At 40.9% G+C, this 19,675-nt stretch overlaps 1 protein-coding gene across 1 annotated transcript in view; it reads left to right on the plus strand.

Moving 5' to 3' along the window:
- The window catches only part of MBOAT1 (membrane bound O-acyltransferase domain containing 1), a 56,798-nt gene extending 37,659 nt beyond the window's left edge, over nt 1-19,139 (plus strand). The window contains exons 5-13 of the mRNA XM_058804998.1: nt 1,399-1,454; nt 4,022-4,076; nt 6,810-6,993; nt 8,609-8,801; nt 11,491-11,594; nt 14,314-14,378; nt 15,717-15,849; nt 17,015-17,166; nt 18,908-19,139. Coding sequence (XP_058660981.1) covers nt 1,399-1,454; nt 4,022-4,076; nt 6,810-6,993; nt 8,609-8,801; nt 11,491-11,594; nt 14,314-14,378; nt 15,717-15,849; nt 17,015-17,166; nt 18,908-19,040 — 1,075 coding nt within the window. The 3' untranslated portion in view covers nt 19,041-19,139. The remainder of the gene's footprint in view (nt 1-1,398; nt 1,455-4,021; nt 4,077-6,809; nt 6,994-8,608; nt 8,802-11,490; nt 11,595-14,313; nt 14,379-15,716; nt 15,850-17,014; nt 17,167-18,907) is intronic.
- Nucleotides 19,140-19,675: the final 536 nt, after the last annotated feature.

Below are 19,675 nucleotides of genomic sequence, written 5' to 3' on the forward strand. Positions count from 1 at the left end.
ATACTGGTCAAACTGTGTAAATAGTTAAATAAATGTGTACAAACTCAAGTTTTCATTTCCAGGTTGAAGACATCGTTTGTGTTCAAACAGAAACCTCCATCTGGTTAAAGTTGTTAATTTATTCTCAAATGGAGAAACAACCCATTGTATTAATCCTCAGTGAAGACAGATGTCTTTTGTGGGACTGGTTTTACATACATTCATCACAACCAGGGCTTTTAAAATAGTGGTGTATCCTCATCACCCATTCCCATCTTGTGGCTATTGTGGTTGTGAGAGATCTGGGCACCCTGTGCTGCTGTCTCCCGTGGCAGGGAGATGGGGAGCAGCAGTGTGAGGGGGTGCTCATCCCTTGCTTTGCCTGCCATGGGTCCTTCCAGATTGCAGATGTTCAGTGCCAGGTTTTGTGTTTAGGGTGCCACCATTGATGGAGGAACTGGTCAGTTGTCTCCATGGTTTTCCTCCCATCTTTCCTCTTACCTTCCTCTAAATACACTTGTCTGTGTCCTTTATCCTTGTGGGAACCAACTCCTGATGCCACCAAGCTGAGTTTAGTCTTTTTCCCCGTTCCTTAGCTGCAGCAGCTCACATCTGCCTTCAGTGCAAGAAGCTCTGTAAAGCTGGCTATGGGAAGTATGAGTGGCCCTACTTGGAGTAGTGGCTATTTCTATGTGGCATGTTTAGCTGGCACCAGAGCTGCTGGGTGGCTGCAAGCCTGGCTCAGGTACAAGCAGCTCCTTTTTCCAGGGGCTCCAGATCCCACATGCCCATACACTCCCAGCTGGATGGTGTAGCTTCTACAGGCTGTTCACAACACAGATGCATGGTCAATAACCAAGTGGGAAACTGCTGTGCTGACAGCTATTCTGGTATTTGCACACAGTCCTAATTGATAGAGCTATTCATGTGGGGAAATAAGCATCTTTATCTGCAGAGTCAACATTTTTTTAGGGCACTGAGGAGACAGACAATAGGAGAGTAACAAACAGTAAGAAGAGCCAGAGTTGGGTTACAGCAGCACTGCTGTATGCTACTTGCATTGTATGGGGCTTCAGTTTGGTCTTTGCCTGAAAAGAAGCTCAGTGGGCTGCAGAAGCTGGTGCTTCCTGGTGGTGTGATTTCTTCTGAACTACAATTTGCATTGCTGCATGATAGGGAGATATAAAATAAGGCTTTGTGTGCACTTAGCAATTAAAAATTCCAGTGCAAGTTACTGTGGGGTTGTTTTGAACCCAGGCAATTGTCTTATGCCTGAGTGCCTCCTTCAGCTTTAATTGGATGTTTTCCACTTGTTGCTAATACAGTTATGCCTTTTAAAGGCATAAAGACATTCAGTGAGAAAATTGGGAATAATTTGTATTACAAGACATGTAACTGTTGTTTCTGTCTTTGTTATAGTCCGCTGATGATAATTACACAGAAGATCACAACACTTGCATGCCAGCTACATGATGGTAAGAAAAGGAATCTCTGTCCTGAAGACAGCCTTTATATACCAGTGAATTCTATGGTTGATTTATGGAGTGAATGAATGCAGTGCAGTAAATTGTTCCAAGTGAAGAAGAAAAATGCCTTATGGAGGAAAAATTAGAAACTTGAAGTTTTGATCAGTTTCTAGGATCAAACTGTCTTTGCAATATCAGAGACAACTGTTTTCCCGTTTGGGTATTCTACTTCCTTGGGGCCTAATTTGGATTTTAGCTAGTGCCAATATCTCCTGTTTAGATGCTACAGTGCATCTTCATTAAGTTCTCTGAAACTGTTACAGATTCTCAGAAGTCAAGAGCTGATAATACATACACTCAGTCATTAATGTTAATTTAGCAAAAATACGCTAGCACTGATATATACAGTGGTAATATACTCCATGAGTTGTGAGAGATAGAATTCAGTAGCTTTTCCCCAGGGCAGAGAGAAGCGCAGTTGCAAGCAAAATAACATTGTCTTCAGTCTTGTGCTGTGCTGTGACAAAGAGCACTATTATTTCCCACTAAAACGCCTGTGTCTACTACAGTGCAAAGGCTAAAAATGCCACTTGTCATCAGTAGCATTATTGCTTGTGCCTACTGATGTTGCAATGCGAATTTCTGATGGTCTGAGGCCCACTGCCTTACAAGTTATGGGTTGTGACAGTGTTCACAGGGGTCTTAGGGTGAGGGAAGAGACGAGGATCTGACTCCATGTTTCAGAAGGCTTGATTTATTATTTTATGATATATATTATATTAAAACTATATTAAAAGAATATAAGAAAGGATTTCATCAGAATAGAAAAAGAAGGAATGATAACAAAAGCTTCTGTCTCAGAGAGAGAGTCCAAGCCAGCTGACTGTGATTGGCCATTAATTAGAAACAACCAACATGGGCCAATCACAGATCCACCTGCTGCATTCCACAACAGCAGATAATCATTATTTACATTTTGTTCCTGAGGCCTCTCAACTTCTCAGGAGGAAAAATCCTAAGGAAAGGATTTTTCATAAAAGATGTCTGTGACAGTGGGTGACTGAATAAGTGCCTTGCTATAGAGTTGTTGCGAATAAGGATTTAGGTGATGGCACACGGGGGTCTGACATTGTTTGCAAGCCAGGTTTGCACAAATGAATCTAATGCTTTTATCTGGGTATAATAGATACAGCTGGAAGCTTGGCTGATTGACCATGTTGTGTGCATTCATGTTGCTGAGGCTTATCTGCTTCTGGAAGTTGAGTCAGCTCAGGTATTGCTGCAGTTCCACAGTAATGTGCAGCCAAGGTGCACAGCTAGGATGTTGAAGGTAAACTACCAGACAGAAAGGAAAAAGACAGCAGCAGAGGCAGAAGCATTCTAAACAGACCAGAATTAATGATGGTGGAAAAGGCTCATTACATTGCAAACATCCATATATGGAGCAGTTGATCAAATGGAGGCAGCTTGCAGTTCAAGCATCAGTGGCAAATTTGTATTTGTAAAAATTTAACACAGCTGTCCGTAAATGGAAACAGACAAACAAAATACCCAATCCTTTAAGTAATTAGGTGCTAATTGTTTCTCTGAAATTCAGGCCCTCCCAGTATTTACAAACTGAAACAGTGGAGAGAGAATGGAAATGAGCAGCTTATCAGCAGCCGTTTTAGGATGTGGGTCCTGTGTCTCTATTGGCAATTATGGCCAGTATGTTTAGAACAGTAGTGTCAATTGGTGCCAAGCCCCTGATCTGCTGGGGCTGTGCACATGGAGCTGTGCACATGCTGCACACCAAGTGCTGAGACTCATCCCGTGTAGTTCTGCTGAAGCCAGTGGGATTCCTTGCAGTATGTGCAGCTAAAGCTCTAGGCTGAAGGGTTTGAGGTATGTGCTATAAACAGTATTTGTTTACCACTGGCCATGACACAAGATTTTTCCATCGTTTTCCTGGAACATTGAGTCTGTGTGTTACCTCTGGCCCCAAAGGTCTTGTGCACTTAACAGGAGGTCACCCTTCCAGTCTGGACCTGGACAATTCCAGATTATTGCTGATGTGGATGTTTAGGCTTGCTCCAGCAGCAGGCATCTCGGCTGCTCATTCACACCAGTGGAGCTTCTGTTCCCTGAGTGCCTGTTTGCCTTCCCCTGCCCACTCCTCCTGCTGTGAAATGCTCCATTTCTCACCAAGGAGCCAGCGGGAGGCTCGTGCTTAAATGAGCCAGCAGCTTCTGGCAACAGAGGTTTTTCCTAGCCCAGTGCAGTTTGTAGAGGCTGTTGGGGGTCGCAGCCAGTTGGTGGCATTGCCACTTCCATTGTGTGTGTGGGAATGCTACGGCTGCTCTTCGTGACAGTGTAGCCAGGGTGAGAAAGGGGGAATGAGTTAGAGAACTGGGTAGAGAGGTACAGTAGAACTTGACATAGAAGTTAGGGATTGAGATGTATTAAAACCATCTGTGACAAAAAAAAAAATTGAAATTATGGCCTTAGAAATTTATTTTGGGGTGCAAGCATAAAGCTTTGGGAATAGCTTTTACTGTCTGTCTTTTGGAAAGATCTAATGTGTCTTTTCTTTCCAGGCATAGGGCGACAAGCTGAGGAACTCACTGCTGAGCAAAATCGGCTTGCTGTAAAGTAAGGATGTAATTATCTGAGTGATTTGTGTCAATTTATGCCAAAGAAGTTGACTGTTTAGGTTGTTTGTTATTTGTTATTTTGTTTGGGTTTCTTTTTTTTTTCCATTACAGTGTCAGGGACAACATAGTGGCCCAGCCATGGAAATGTTTCCTGCTACTTTCCAGTCCATGAGATACCAAAAGTCCTACATGCTTTTTCTATTTGCTTGAGAAATTTTTTCTTTGTAATGCTGCTGTCATTACCCTCCTTAAAACAAACATACCTTCTCTCTTATATTCCTTTTTTCTTCAGTTCAGGACCTCTGCCTTTATCATCTGTGCTGGTCAGTAAAGCACTGAAGTACTTGGCAATGTCTCATAAATATACTTAAATATATACTCCATGTGCAACAGAACAAGTATTTGCTGTATTAACTCTTTTAAATTCAGGCTAAGACTATACTATACAGACTTTTTGACTGTTATCTTCATCTGATCTGTGATGTGCTATTTTTCCAAGTAATTACTCCTCCCCTGTGAACAATCCACTGCATAGTAACAATCCATTTTGGTTTGAGTCTGCCAAATCAAGTGCCGCTTTTCTTTGCCATAATTTCTGAATGCTGGATTTTATTTATTTTGGTCCCTCTCCATAATGTTAGTACTCCTAGGTCTCCGCATTATGTAACTTCTCATTTTTCATATGGAGAGAGCACTTCTTTGAGTACCCTTTTTTTCCTAGTTTGTCTCTCAATTGAAATGCTACATGGAGTTGAATTTGTAAGTGGTTTGTTGTTGTTGGGTTTTTTTGTTTTTTTTTTTTTTTTTTTTTTTTTTTTTTTTTTTTTTTTTTTTTTTTTTAATGAAGAATTAATGTTACAGAATTACTCTTAGAACCATAACTACTTTTCACCATGATATGCTTGTTATGGCCAAGGAAATTATTTCCTTAATTTCCAAGGTAGAAGATTCAGCCATCAGAAAATCTGCCTATGTACTTCAGAAAGTAAGGGAGCCATTTCTTGAAAAGCAAAACTCTTGTAGGTAGCTGTGACCCCATAGTGTCTATTTTTAAAGCTCACAACATAATTTCTAATTGCACTTGGCCCTTAATTCTAGTCAAATTCTCACTAAACAGGCTTGGTTTTTTTTCTTGTACAGTAGATGAGTTCATAATAGAAAAGAAGATGCCAATAGTTAGTGTCAGTGGCAGACAAGTCATAACTGAAGAGTTTTAAATCCCCTTTGCTAATACAGCCTTTTGTCCTCCCTCCTGTCCTTGGTCTGTTTTTGTTTCTCACTCATCCTCTGTACATTCCTTTGTGCATTGCTCATGTCTCCCCACCCACCCATGTGCAGAACCCAAGTTGAAATTAATGACTTTATTTTTAATCTTACTGTAGGGCTAGGAAGCCCACACCATGGACCTGTTTTTGCAGGACAGAAAGATGACTCTTACCCCAGTTGTTTTCTCCATCTTTCTGTGAAATGCTTTCACCAGAGAACATACCATTCAGGCACTAACATCTACAATAACCAGTAGGGTGAATGCAGAAAATCCTTGCTAATCTAACTGTTTATTCAAACTAATTCCACTTCAGAATAGAAGTAGGCAACAGAAAATGTTTAACTGTTGCTTAGTTTTTCAGCTAGAAATTTATTTTAGTCTTAAAGAATTTTAAGTGTGTTTTGGTTATGCGTGTCCATCTGTGTCTTGGGCAGGAGAGCCCTCAAGCACTGTGCCCAAGTTTGTGTTCTCATCTGAGGCCTCCATGTTTACTTGAATGGTAACAATTAAGACATTTGTGGAGAGCACTCACTCTAATGCAGTGCAGAACACAGTGCACAGTTTGGATGTTGGCATTTTCTGCCACATAAAAACCCCAAGCCTAACAACTTACAAATTACACTACTGCTGAGAGGCCTTTGCATTGTAATGATCTGTAGCAAAGGTAGTGGATCTTCTTAATTATACATCAAATGCACAGCACCAGAAGGAACTTGTGGGGTATGCACTTGCAAAATGGAAAAAAATTACTATGACTTTCATCTTCAGCCATCTTTCAATACATATGTTCCCACCCCCCCCCCTTACTTCCTTTTCCTGTTCATGATGCAATACAGGCAATTACTTCCTTTATTTGAACAGTAGGAGAGAGTGCTTATTCAATCTCTTCCTGTATGTCTCATGTGACACTTCCCATTTTTGAAAGGCTGAACTGAAGGGAGGGTGAGAGCTCCTCCCAGGACTGAGAGCCCTGGTTTCAGAGACTCCCTGCCCTGTGGTTTGTACAACAAGGCAGTATGGTCCCTGACATCCTGGACAGATGTCCAAAACCAATAACCAGCTTCTCACTCCTGGCACTGCTGATCTGTCCAAAATGGACAAATTTATTACTGTTTTTAGCTAAGAAGTTTCTAAGATTACAACTTTTCAAATCACTAGCATTAGCTCACCTGTAGTTTAAACACTTTGATGTTACCTTTGCTCTGACTGCCATCTACCAGACATCACCAGAATATGACAGGCTGTGTTTTATCTTCCCCAGAACAGATCTAGAGAGCTTTCAGTTGGGGGAAAATGGGTAGGAAGGTGAGGACTGAGGCAGACAGTGCAACAAAAAATGTTGGTGAAAGCCTTTGATACGTTTTACCTTGTTTTTTTTTTTTTTTTTTTTTTTTTTTTTTTTTTTTTTATTTTTTTTATTTTTTTTTTTAATTTGTTTTGTTGTGTGTGGCTGTTTTTTCACAGGTCAAGACCTTCTTTACTGGAGTATTTAAGTTATCTCCTCAATTTTATGAGCATCATAGCAGGGCCTTGCAGCAATTACAAGGACTATATCGCCTTCATTGAAGGGAGGCATGTGCACATGAAACTGTTAGAAGTGAACTGGAAGCAGAAGGGTTATGACAGACTTCCTGATCCTTCTCCAACTGTAAGTTTTAAAATGACAAAGATTGATTGCAGGGGGCAGGAAAGTACAGCTTTGTACACCATTCTCATAATTAAAAGCTAAGAAGAAAAACCAGTTTTGGGTTATCTTGCCAGTAAAGGTTACAGTGAGTTTTTTCTGCCAGTGGCTGCTGTTTTTATCACAAGGTCAGGGGTGAAGGGGCTGGCAAATTTGCCAAATGGGTTTGGCATGCAAAAAGGGTCAGCTGTTAATGGGTGTCCTTTGTGCAGCAATGGGAATGGGCTGCAGGTTCTGACAGTGACAAGTTGCAGTTCAGCTCCAGATAGAAGAGGAAATGTCAGAAAAACAAAAAAAAAAAGTCAAATCTCCCCCACAGTGCAGGAGATGTTAGAAGCACATGAATCACTGCTAATCAGAAACTGCAGTCTGGCAAGGTGTGTTGCAAGAGTACACTTTACACACTTTAAGATGACTCAAGAGGTAATTTTTTCACATAGTTTTAACAATAATCTAGTTTTATATTTTTTAATATTGCTTAAAACATTCTTGGAAAATAGCCTTTTTGTAAAGCAGTATAGTTTAGCATGAGGTTCAGATTTCTCTCTCTTATCTTAAGGTGACACTGAAAGTGTAACTTTGTGAATGTGTGCAAAATGTCTCCTCTGAAGTTGAGCGTGTACTTTTGTGTAATGATTCCTGTTGCACACAGTTGTCTTTCTACTGACCCTAATGGTGCTACTTCTGATTTACATTACTTTGACTGAGGTCAGAAGAAGGCCTATATTGTGGAGGATGCAAATCAGGAGAGAGTATTAAAATCTGCATAAAAAATAATTTCACATTACTTTATTGCAGAATTTGGAGAATAAATAAAAATAGATCAAAAGTCAAAATGTAAAAAAAATACGGTAGTTTTAATACTACATTTCATTTTTATTAGCCTTTTGAGAACGAGTCAATTTTCACATGGTATCCAAGTGTCAGATTACTTTTTAATTAATGCTGGATCAAGAAGGGTTTACCCATGGTGTGTATTTGCAAACAAGCTTTGAAGTAGTGCAGTGATTGTCAATAATGGTGTGTAGGAAGCTAGGGAGCTGGAATAGAAAACGTGTGGCAGAGCACATACCCTGTATCGTGGGTACAATGTGCTGTAACAACACAATGCTTTTTGGACAAGTGATTTTTTAGCAAGACTTCTGGGCGGTAGCTGTGTAGTACCTACTGTTGCACAGAATATCATTGATTTTTGCTTCCAGGAGGAATCCAGTCTTTAGTTCCAGGAGGGGACAGTACATTTAGAGAAGATTTCTGCTTTCCACTGTAGGGCTTGGTTTGCTTCCTTTCCCATTTTAGAATCTTTGCACACTGGTGTAGAGTCTGTCATGAAGTTCCTCACTGATTTTGACTTGTGATTGTCCTACCTATCTACAGGTAGTTCAGTAAACCAAATTAAACTAGAGCTGTGACTCTGGCCTTCTCTTGGTCACCTCTTCTAAATTAATTAGTATCAACTTTGTCACTGGTAACTTTAATGGTTCTTGAAGCCCATTGTTTTTGTATGTCATGAGCACTGCCTTGTTCTTCCCCTTAAGCAAATGTTTCTAATGCATATTTCATTGTTTATGCTTTTTAGGGAGCAGTGATGTACAAGCTGTGTATCACACTAGTATCTCTCATTTTATTCTTGACACTTACCAAGAACTTTCCTATGGCATATATTATTGATAACGAATTTCTTGATAAAACTCCCTTCTTGTCAAGACTTGGTTACCTGTATGTTGTAACACAGGCAGCAAAACCAAAGTATTACTTTGCATGGACGTTGGGTAAGTCTGGCTATATTATTTACTTTTGTGTGCAGCAAATAAGTTCCTAAATGGGGGAGGAGGTCTGAAAGCTGGGATGGGGGGGAAATAAAATTGTCCCTAGACCAGTAGTTCATGTGGGAGATGTGTTCCTTTAGGCAGTGGGCCCTGTGCTTGTTGAAGGGCTGATGCTAGCTTTGCCTCTAAAGCACTGTGGGGTCTGTATACACCTTGGGTTTGAGCAGTCCAGAGAAAAGACTGGAGAACTGTGGGGAGCAAAGGAAGTGTTGGGAAGGATCAAAATGTCTGGAGGGAAAAGGGAGAGGAAAAGTAACTGAAGAGGGAAGCAAATTTTTTTACAAGCCAGTCAGACTGGTGGTCAAAATAATATTTTTGCATTTTACCTTCATCTTTTACAAGTCATGTTTCACCGTCTGTGTGTGAGGAATGAAATCCTTCAGGCCAAGCTGAAAATCTCCTGGATTTTTTTGCTGGTATTACAAGACATTGTGTGTAGGGCAGATCCTGGAAGTCCAGCAAGGAATGCACATACCTTGAGGCTGAGCAGGGTGACACTGAGCTGGAAATAGCCAGGGAGATTCATTGCAAGGCTGTGATTAAACTGCTGGGAACAAAACTGTCAGATTCAGGGAAGGCAGCCAGGATTTGTGTGGGATGGGAAAGGCTTTGAGATAAAGAATGGCTTGCTCACAAACTTACTTTTGTGGCATCCAATGTTAAATTGTTGCCTCCATTTTTTCTGGCATTATAGTTAACTGGAAGGCCATTATTAAAGAGATAAACTGAACTTCCATTTGTGACAAGAGCAGGCTGCAGAGGCTCAAGAGACGTCTTACAAATGAGGCAGTTAGCAGAAAAGTATGCATTGCATAGTGGAGGGTGAGGCCTCATCTATTCACATCCCAAATCCAGGCAGCAGAACAGCAGGCACGTTATCCTTTTTTTATCCTTTCCCAGTTTTGCTCCCGGTGGCATGGCCCAGGGCATTACAAAAAACCCTGCTGAAACGGCCGAGAAACGCTTCCTGTCCTCAGGACAGGACAGGCACGCCATTGTGTGGGAGGGAGCTGCACTGCCCAGATCCATGGCAAGGAAATTCGGCTTCTCGCTGGATAGTTCTGGGAACACGGCTGCAAACCAAACTCCCAGCTGTCACTTAAACCACTTTGGGTCCCAGTGCCTCCAAGCAAGGAGCTGTGAAAGCCATGCACAGCCTGAGCTGTTCCAGACTGCAGGAAATGAAGGTCTGCGGAGCTTGAGGGGATTCGTGCTCCTGAGCAGCTTAAGGGTGCACAGTTGTGACTTTCCTGTGCCTCATCCCCGTGCTCTGCAGACAGCAGCCCAGGAAGCAAATGGCCAAGGGGGATACTATATAATTATTGCTCATCCCATGATTCCTGCTTTATTGGTTTTGGCCGAGAAACACTAATTATTGGGTCCCTGCTACCCTTGGAGCAAGGAGGAGCAAATCCAGGAGTGCACTGTTCTGGGTTATGTGCAGCTCCAGTCTCTGAGATTGGGCAGGATCCTCTGGGCCAGCTTCAGGCAGGGTTGTTGTTTATTGTTTGAGTGTTTTTTAAACAGGGAGAAAATTAAAAACATGGAGAGCTTTCTTTTCATCAATAAAATCCCTCTCATTTAAGAAAGTGGAAAACAAAACAGGAAGTTTCAGGTTAGAGAAGGTTGCTTGTTTATTTATTTATTGTTACTGTTGTTGCTTATAATTAGGTTTCCTCCCTAGTTTTGTGCACTAGGGCTTCTCCATGAGCTTGTGCCTGTACTCACAGCATTTACAAAGTAAAATCTTGGGGAAGAAATACTGACCTTTTTAAAGAATAACCAGGCTTGTATTTTGTAAATGACCTGGAAGGAAAAGCCTAACCTGTATTTGCGCTTCCCTTTTTGTTCCAATGATCCTCAGTGTTGGCTGCAACACTAGTGATCTGGAGACAATAATGAATTCTCCCTTCTGTTTTCTTAGTACCCCGAGTAGGTATTTCTAGCAGGGGCACATTGAAATCAGAATCTTGAGACCCAGTGATGAGGTGACTCCCAGGCACTCTGAGAGAGGAGGTGGTTGACAAGAGTGCATCAGTGTGTAATGCGTGCTCATATCCAAGATTTACTTGCTTTAAGGTAGCTACATGTGTAACTGAAGTTACTCAATATTTGGTTCATAGAAATGTTGAGGCACTTTGAGGCACTCGGCAAGAGGATTAGCAAAAGGCTTTGTCTATAGAATTCTGAATGACAGTCTTAATTAACATAGCCATGTTGGAACTCTTAATGGAAATAATAAGCATGTCTTTGAGATATTAAGTTTTTTTTGAATTCCGGAAAATGCTGTGACATCCAGGTGCCCTTTTGAGAAAATTGCTCATTCAGTTTATGGTAATATCTGTCTCAGATGAATAATAAAGCCCAAATAATAGGAAAAGTGATTTATATTAGTTGGTTTTTTATTATTTTATTTCTTCTGCACAAGAAGTAGCAAGTCTTTCCTCTTGAGGAAATTACTCTTGTGTAGCCTTATATTAATGCCCTTTTGCAAAGAAGCAGCTTCTCCTAGGAAGAAAGGTTGCTAAATCCTACAAAGCTGTCTTGAAAGTTTGTTTAGTGCCATACTGACTTGTAAGAAAACATCCCTTCCAGCAGTCTGATTTTGACCTGTTTTGCTTTGACATTGCAGCAGATGCAGTCAACAATGCAGCTGGTTATGGATTCAGTGGAGTTGATGAGAAAGGCACTTTCCGCTGGGACCTGTTGTCCAATTTGAATATCTGGAACATTGAGGTGAGATAAAGGAGTGGCTGCATTGGCATAATTATACAGAAATGGGCATGGTAATGGGTAAGGGCTTTACTGAAAGGAAATCTATGCTACCAGGCTGCTCCTCTTTGGCACAAAGAGGTTTTGTATTTTATCTGTTGGACAGATAAAATGCATCTGTCTCACAGGCTACCTCATGCTGTGTATTCAGGTTGTATTTCTAAATAGTTTTGTGAGGGCTAAAAATAATGATATCAGATATTTAATAAAGGAGCAGTCAATTACTGTAGATTGAGGCTGAGCTCAGTGGGTCAGTAAATTGTTCACAGCTATGATTCTTCACCATCTGTGGTGTGTTCTGTTTATTTACTTCTAACAATCTTTCACTTTTGTAGCCCAGTTGAGATGAGTGGTGGTAGTGAAAGAGGCTGCCACAAGTTGCACAGACACGTGCAAGGGCTGAACTGCCTCTGGTACAGGGAGAAAAGCAAGGGTAGGAGACATAACAGGTACCAACCAAGCAACCTGAGTGGGAGCTGACAGGGGCACACAGAGCTTAGGTGGGTGCTGGTCTGGAACACCATGCTGGGAGCCACACTCTTGATCAAAACAGCTCTCACTCCTTCCTTGTGACTGCTGCATGCTTCTAAGGTCCATTAGCCTTTTGAAAACTACTTGTGTTTGTGTCTCTAATGCAAAAGATGGCCCATATAATTTGTTTGCCCTGAAGAATATTTTGTGAGTGCCAGTGAGATGTGGAAATATTTATGTGTCTGTGACTGCTTTCTAAAGGCTTCTTTTATGGAAAGAGGAGAAGCCTCCCCCTGTAATTCTCTAGTTGTGATTTTAAAAGTAATCACAGATAAAAATAAGTTGATTGCTTTATTGCTGAACAATCTGTGACTAAGTGAATGTACTGTAATAGCTCTTCTCAAAAATGAAATAACCCCTGTAATTCTTCCTTGAAGATGCCAAAATTGGAAGTCTATGCAATCCCTGTTTTTCAACATTCTTTCTCTTTTTCTTTTTTAACCATGATTAATCCTCAGTGTAGTCCTTGATGAGTACAGGATACACAGCCCAGAAATGCTTTACACTTCTTGATGACAGCAACACCCTAGATAACTCTGAGATCTTGATTCTCTATCTTATTCAGTTTTGGGGCAGGAGATGTTTCTTTGATGGGCTGAGGCAGCTTCTGTTTGAAGCAGGAAAGTAAAATGCAGCCAGCACTCTTCAGTCAAGCCAAATGAAGGAGCCTTTGCTCCTCTCTACCCACCTCTCAAAGCTTATTCCTTTATAGGTCACATGGGCAAGAGATCAGAAATTGTTTCCAAGAGGATAAAATAGGGTGTTGTCTGATTTTTTCATGTTTGCAATGAGAAAAAGAGAGGCTACAGAGACCATGGCTTTGGCTAAGCCTTGAACCATCACTTTATGTGCCAACAGCAATGCTGGCAGTTGAAGTGTGATTGTACAGTCTATACAGATACAGTCTATATATTCAGCAGGTATAGCCACCTGCATGTGTAAAATTACCTCAGAGCTGGCAACTTGAGTGCTAAATATGACTGTCTGATCTGTAGAGAAGATAAGCACATGGAAGGGGTTGTGTGGGCCTTAAAACATGACAGGGGCTAAGCCAACGTGGGGGACTTGAAAGCCTTGGCAGCGTGCTTGTTTTGACAGCCAGCAACTACTTCCTCTCTTGGTAACGTAACAGGGGAACTTAAAGGAGGCCAAAAGAGAGTGACAATATTAGTTGGAAGAGAAACTGTGTTTTTCTTGGCTTCTTGTGGTTGCAGTAATGCAATTAAAATGTGGCAGTGCTGCATTGGGAATTGTTAATAATTTTAACTCTTTAAATGCAGAGGATGAAATGCTAGCTTTAGAGATTCTGCATGGAAGTGCAAAGATATCTGCACATCCCCCTTGGAAGCCCTTGCCCTTAATCCATTTTTTCAGTCATTTTTTCCATCCCTTCCCTTCAGCTGATATGGCATAATATTGTGGTGTCACTGAATCATGTTCCCACTTGGCCAGGGTGACCTTGGATGTTTCTGCCAGCAGGCAAGGGACCAAGGTGGAGTTGGGAGGGGAAGTTGATCAGCAGTAGGGGAACTGATGCTGAACAATAGAGTCCAGCAGTCCTCTAAAGCTGGGGGAGCTCAGAGGAGGAGGTATTGTTGGTACTCTCAGGATACTGGAGTCCACTCTGGTTTCTCAAGCTTACCAGTGGGCCAAGAATTGGCTTCTAAATTTAGTCCTAACTTTTTTGCCCATGTTTTTCAGTATTCCCCCTTCCTTCTCTAAATAGTAATAATAATAATAATTTTTTTTAATAACACTTTGTTTTAGTACCACTGTAGGGAAGTCCAGATTACATAATGGGTGGCAAGATATCTCTTCCAGAAATAAAGCTGTTTATGAACTGAAATGAAGGCCAAGCATATAAAACAAGAAAATTCTCAGATTGCCCATTATTTGAAAAGTAACCAAACACTGTATTTAATTATATGAGACAAAGTGAGATTTTAGAGCAAGTGCCAAGTGTTAGCAGTGAGTAATCAGCCTATTTAATGTCCCTCCCAAGTCATATTAGTATAATGATGGATTGTGGCACACTCATCATAAAAGTTAGCTGCTAGAATTAATATTTTCCATGTACCTCCCTGCTAATTTAAATTGCAAGTAGTATTTTACAGGCTTCATTGCTAACATTTCATGTGAATTTCTTTTTTAGACTGCAACAAGTTTTAAAATGTACATTGAAAACTGGAACATTCAGACAGCTGCCTGGCTGAAACGGTAAGAGTAATGAAACAGTTATGTGCTTGTGAGATCCAAAAGCTCTCCATGGCATGGAAAAACGCTACTTGGTAGCTCTCCTAAATGTAAAGCTTCTTGTTCTTCCTTTGTTTCCTGTGTCTGTAATAGTTGGTGCAATACAAGGGTATTTGGTGCTGTAAAGTTTCATTGCTGCAAGTGTAAAATGCTCCTATTTTATATATGAGCAGCAAAGTCATAAACAAACTGTTCAAAATTTCCATAATAGAAAGCAATAGCATTTTGTGGTTTCCCTCCATTAACTTTCCTGTACTGTTTTGCTTTGCTATGTTATGTTCCCCACACTGAGGTGAGTCTTGCTGTGTCACTGGGATCCAGAAATTCAATGAGAAATAAGATCAAAATCTTCAGAGCCCCAGTGTAGTCTGGTTTGGAGTTACCCTAAGATGCTTGCCAGGCAGTCCTTGTTTAGGATATGGGGAAGATACTTATAGCACTGAGAGGATCTGGTTTTAACCTTTGACTGTTAAGGCACGTATTATAAATAGTAGCATAAGTCCAAATTTTGTAGATTGGACTGTGTCTCATTACTCATTTCACTTTGTGGTGTGATTAAAGCTCAGCATACAGTTGACATAGTGTCTGAAATGCAGACACAGATTTATTGTAGTTATTGTAACTAAATCTATACATCTTAAAAGTCTATAGATCTTAAAAGTCAATATCTACTATTTTTCATTATTCAAATGGTTCCTGGTAAAAAAATTATTATCTTGACTTGTTTCTGTGGAGCACAGCATTTGATTTAAACTTCAGATAGCCAAATAGACTGGGTGTTGTTTTCTTGAACTGTTATCCTTGCATCTCGGGAGTAAGATTTTTGCTGCTAAAGTTAGCTGGAATCCCCTGTTTTGCAATAGTTTATGGCACTCCCTGTTGTTCCCAGCATCTGCCAGATAACTGTGCCTAAAAATACCTCTCTTCACTAGAGTGAAGGGTGGGGTCACATCTATTTGTCTTTCAACTTGCTCTTGATCTGTCATCACAGTTTGGAAGGGTAACGTATGATTCCAGATAGAGATGTAAAGGTGAACAAAGTCTTGCCTGCCCTTTATTCCATTATTGATTTGAATGCTTTGAGCACCAGAAATATTTGTACCGGCACTCTTTGGGAACTCATTTGCATATAAGCATGCTTCCTCATTCCATCTAAACCTCCATTTAAATGGAGAGTGTCTCATGCCCTAGTCTGTGACTAAACCAAGATAAGACAGCTAAGAAAACAAAGTGAGACCTTAGAAGGATTTTGAGCACAGTGGCCACTGTTCAACCTCTTCTGTTTTGTTTTCATTTTTGCAGTGTCTGCTATGACAGAGCTCCCTGGTACCCCACGGCTTTAACATTTATCCTGTCGGCCCTGTGGCATGGTATCTACCCTGGATATTATTTTACGTTTCTCACTGGAATCCTTATCACACTCGCAGCCAGAGCAGTATGTACCTTTCATTGTTCTCTTCTAAGGCTAGACACTATCCAGGCTGTCAGCTGCACCCTCACATGGTCAAGCAGTTTCTCCCTGCTCTGAGCCCTCTTTCATGCCTTTGCGGGCTTGATGCTCACTGAAACTCTGTTCTGTATTGATGCTAATTGCAAAGTACCCAGCAGTTATAACCAACACCAATTCTGGACATGATGCACTGCTGTCCCTGACTGTCAGAGGAAATGTTGCTTCAGGATGTATAGTTAGGGGTGCCACCAGCTATGTCCATGCAGTTAAATCAGCTTGGGATTCAAGGTCCTGTGGGATTCCAGATTTCTTCTGGGTGATGTTGCCTGTATGCTGGCTTGTAATTAACTCTGGGCCCAGTCTTGCACAAGAAGCTGCTGTGGGTTGAGCATTAGCTCAAACTTGAACACTTTGTGTGGATGCAATTGATGCAGTAAAATGGTCTGTGTGTTTATGGGCCTCATTTTGTATACAGTCACCAAAGACAGAACAGGGTTCATGTCTCACTGTTGTTAAATTTATCACTGTTGTTAAATTTATCACTGTTGATCTTTCAAGCTGAACCAGACACTTGTGCAGGGCTGGGAAGCACCACTGTTGTCTTTTGTAGATGACTATGGATAAATAACCAGGTTAATCTGAAAGGAGAATTAAACTAGTGACCGGTATTAACCACTATTGCTAGAGCAGGTTGCTTTGCCTCTCACTTGTGAAGATTTCACAGATGTTAAACTAACTTAAAATCTATAGGGAATGGCACACGCTTGTAGGTATAAGCACTTACTTGTTAATTTAAAGTAACTTTGATTTACTGTTGATAACCAGTAAGAAATGAAAGTCAGGAGGGAGGAACAGCTTCCCTCCCAAAAAATATTGTGCCATACATCCAGAATGAGAGAGTCTACACCTGTGGTTTTGACAGAGCAAACTGGGGGCCACTTCTCTGTTTGCCACTGGTTGACTGTGAGATCTTGAAAATGCCAGTCGGTACATGTCTGTATTCCTGCTCCCAGTGCTTTGTAACTGATGAATAAACCTTCCTGTGATACTAATGCTGATGGTAAACAGAGTCATGCACTGCTGTGTGTCTGTGTGGCTTTGCCCAAGAAATGTTTATATGATTTTCTGCTTACTTTTCCCTGACCTGCAGATAAGGAACAACTGCAGACATTACTTCCTCTCGCCAGTGCCTCTGAAGATAGCCTACGACGTGGTAACCTGGGCGGTCACTCAGCTGGCTGTGTGCTACACGGTCGCACCATTTGTCATGCTGGCTGTGGAGCCCACCATAAAGTTCTACAAGTGAGTCCCCTGCCCTTGACTTTACTCTCCAGGGTGCAACAGACTTGCTTTAAATAACCAAGACCATGCTGAAAGGCAGTTAGCATTCCATCAAATTTGAAAGAAGCCCAGACAGGATGCTTGCTAAAGTAGAAGAGGTGACTTTTGCACTCCTGTAACGTAATGAGATTATAACAATGCCAAGGCAGAGCACTTTGGTTGTTCTTCTCATTCTATGTCCTTACATGACATTTCATATACTGGGTTTCCATTTCCAAAACAGCTGGGCCTCAACCACTAGCAGTAGCCAAGGCTGAAGAGGTTAAGAATAATGTGAGTTGGCAGTAGGAAGGAGGTGCTGAGCAAAGACCAGGCTTCCAGCTGCTCAATGCGTATAAGGGGAGGTGTGATGGAGCAGCAGGAGATGTGGAGGGCTCCTGGCAGAGCATTGCTCCTTGAAATCAGTGTGCTTTTCATTACAAAAGTATGCTTCTCTTATTACAAAGGGAGTACTTCCCTAGATTCCTTAAAAATAAGAAAACACTGGTGTTGCAGAGCACATTGAATGTGCTCTAATAAAACCAAGTTGAAATAGAAAAAATGAGAAAATAAGTAGAAAAGGGAAACAGGACTACATGGCGTTACTCTTCTTTCATTTTACTGTCAATATAGAGTAACAGCTTTTGGTTCAGAAGAAAGTCAATTCCCTCCACCAACATAAAAGACACAAAGCTGGTAGTCAAGATAACTGCTGTCTGTTTGCAGGAGGCTGAATTTCAACATTTTCTATTCCTGTTTCTTGAAACATTTGATTTCAACACAGAAAACTTATGATGGAGTAAAAATTTCTCCAGATCTTTCTTAGCTTCATTTCTTAATAATTTTGCCGTGGTGACTTTTGCCCTGGTTAACTTTGAACATAGTTAACATTTGAACTTAGAGACTTGTAAGCAAGAAAATGTTATGCTTTTGGACTATGGCATGAATTTTTGGAGCACTTCACACCACAAGCAGTGGTCTTAAGCACCTTACAAGGATATTAAAAACTATGGTAAGAAGCATAGATGAGACCACAGAAATGTGCATTGCTATGTTTAACATCTGGACCATACTGGTCCCAGTCACCATCTTCCCCAAGCTGCCAGAACCTCATCTATTTGATTTAAGTATTTTTTATTTCTCTTTGAACTTGTGTATACTGAATTATTTGAAATAAAAATATTTGATGTTTAGAAACATACCAAATACAGATATCTCTGAGCAGTTACCTTCAAAAATGCAAGCCTTCTGTAAACGTCATTACCTGACCTTCTTCGGTTAAAAGCTGAGTGTTTTGATTTATTTCAGATCTCAGCACTTTGGTTGAATTTATTTCTTTCTGTCACTTTTTAAAATTCTTCTTGAACCATGAGTGATATTTCTTCACAACTTGGCCTTGTAAATTCTAATATTAGAAGAGAGATGGGCTGAATAAGTCTGGGGTTGAATTAGATGGGTTTATCTGAGCTGTCAGACTTTGGATTCTAGGGTTTGCTGATCGTTGCCTTGCCCTATTATCGTCCACAGCAGCATTTTCATCCATGCCAGCAGACATCATGTTCCAAGACTTTGTGAAATTCAAGGGTATATTTTTGTGCTTTCTAGGTCAGGTTCATACATCCTGCATTCATTCATTCCTTAGCACTAAATTCTGCATATTGGGGCTGCAGAATTCCTGTTTCTTCCAACAAAAATATAATATTCTTTCTGCTTTTGTTCCCAGGTCTGTGTATTTTCACATGCACATTCTAAGCATCCTGGTGTTGCTCCTGTTACCAGCCAGACCTCAAACCCACTCTGTAAGAAGGGCTCAGAATCAGGCCATGCTGAACTCTATTAAAAACAAAGACAAATGATGCCTCCAAAGAAAACTGCCAGCATTGGGAAATCAATCTGTTGAATTGTAAACAAAAAAAAAAAAAAAAGGAAGAAAAACGGGTTGCAGGAGGATCAAAGTACAAGACAAGTGGCATTTCTCTTGGCTATCTTAAATTCTTACTGGAGAGGGCAGAGAAGAGCCTGAATGACTGTAATTCAAATTATTCCAGATAATGGAGATTTTACAGGCAACGTTTACAGGCTCATGGGGCATTCAATTTTTATAGTAAATATTTTTATGAAGTGTTTTTATATATTTAAACTTTTTCACAGAGAGGCATTTTTTCTCTTTTACAGAAATACACAACTATTAATCAACAAATGATCTTGTGATTAGAGAGAGGGACAGAAAGCAGCTAGCAAATGTTAGACCAGCTGCCTGATAGCCTGGTGCTGTGGGCAGCTGTCAGGGGAAACTTTTCATCTCTTAGTTGTGGAGAGAGGTGGTGCAAGTAGAATAGTACAGGCATGGGGTTGCTCAAGGTGCTGGCACTAACTCGTGCCCCAGCAGGGGAAGGGGGAGCGGGGCTTTCCCTGGAAAACCGCGGAGCAGGGACTGCAGCCTGAGCTGGGCAGCAAAGGTACTTCACATCCTTCACTGGGACACCTGCTG

Source organism: Ammospiza caudacuta, chromosome 1, assembly GCF_027887145.1.
Source record: "Ammospiza caudacuta isolate bAmmCau1 chromosome 1, bAmmCau1.pri, whole genome shotgun sequence".
Classification (NCBI taxonomy): Eukaryota; Metazoa; Chordata; class Aves; order Passeriformes; family Passerellidae; genus Ammospiza; species Ammospiza caudacuta.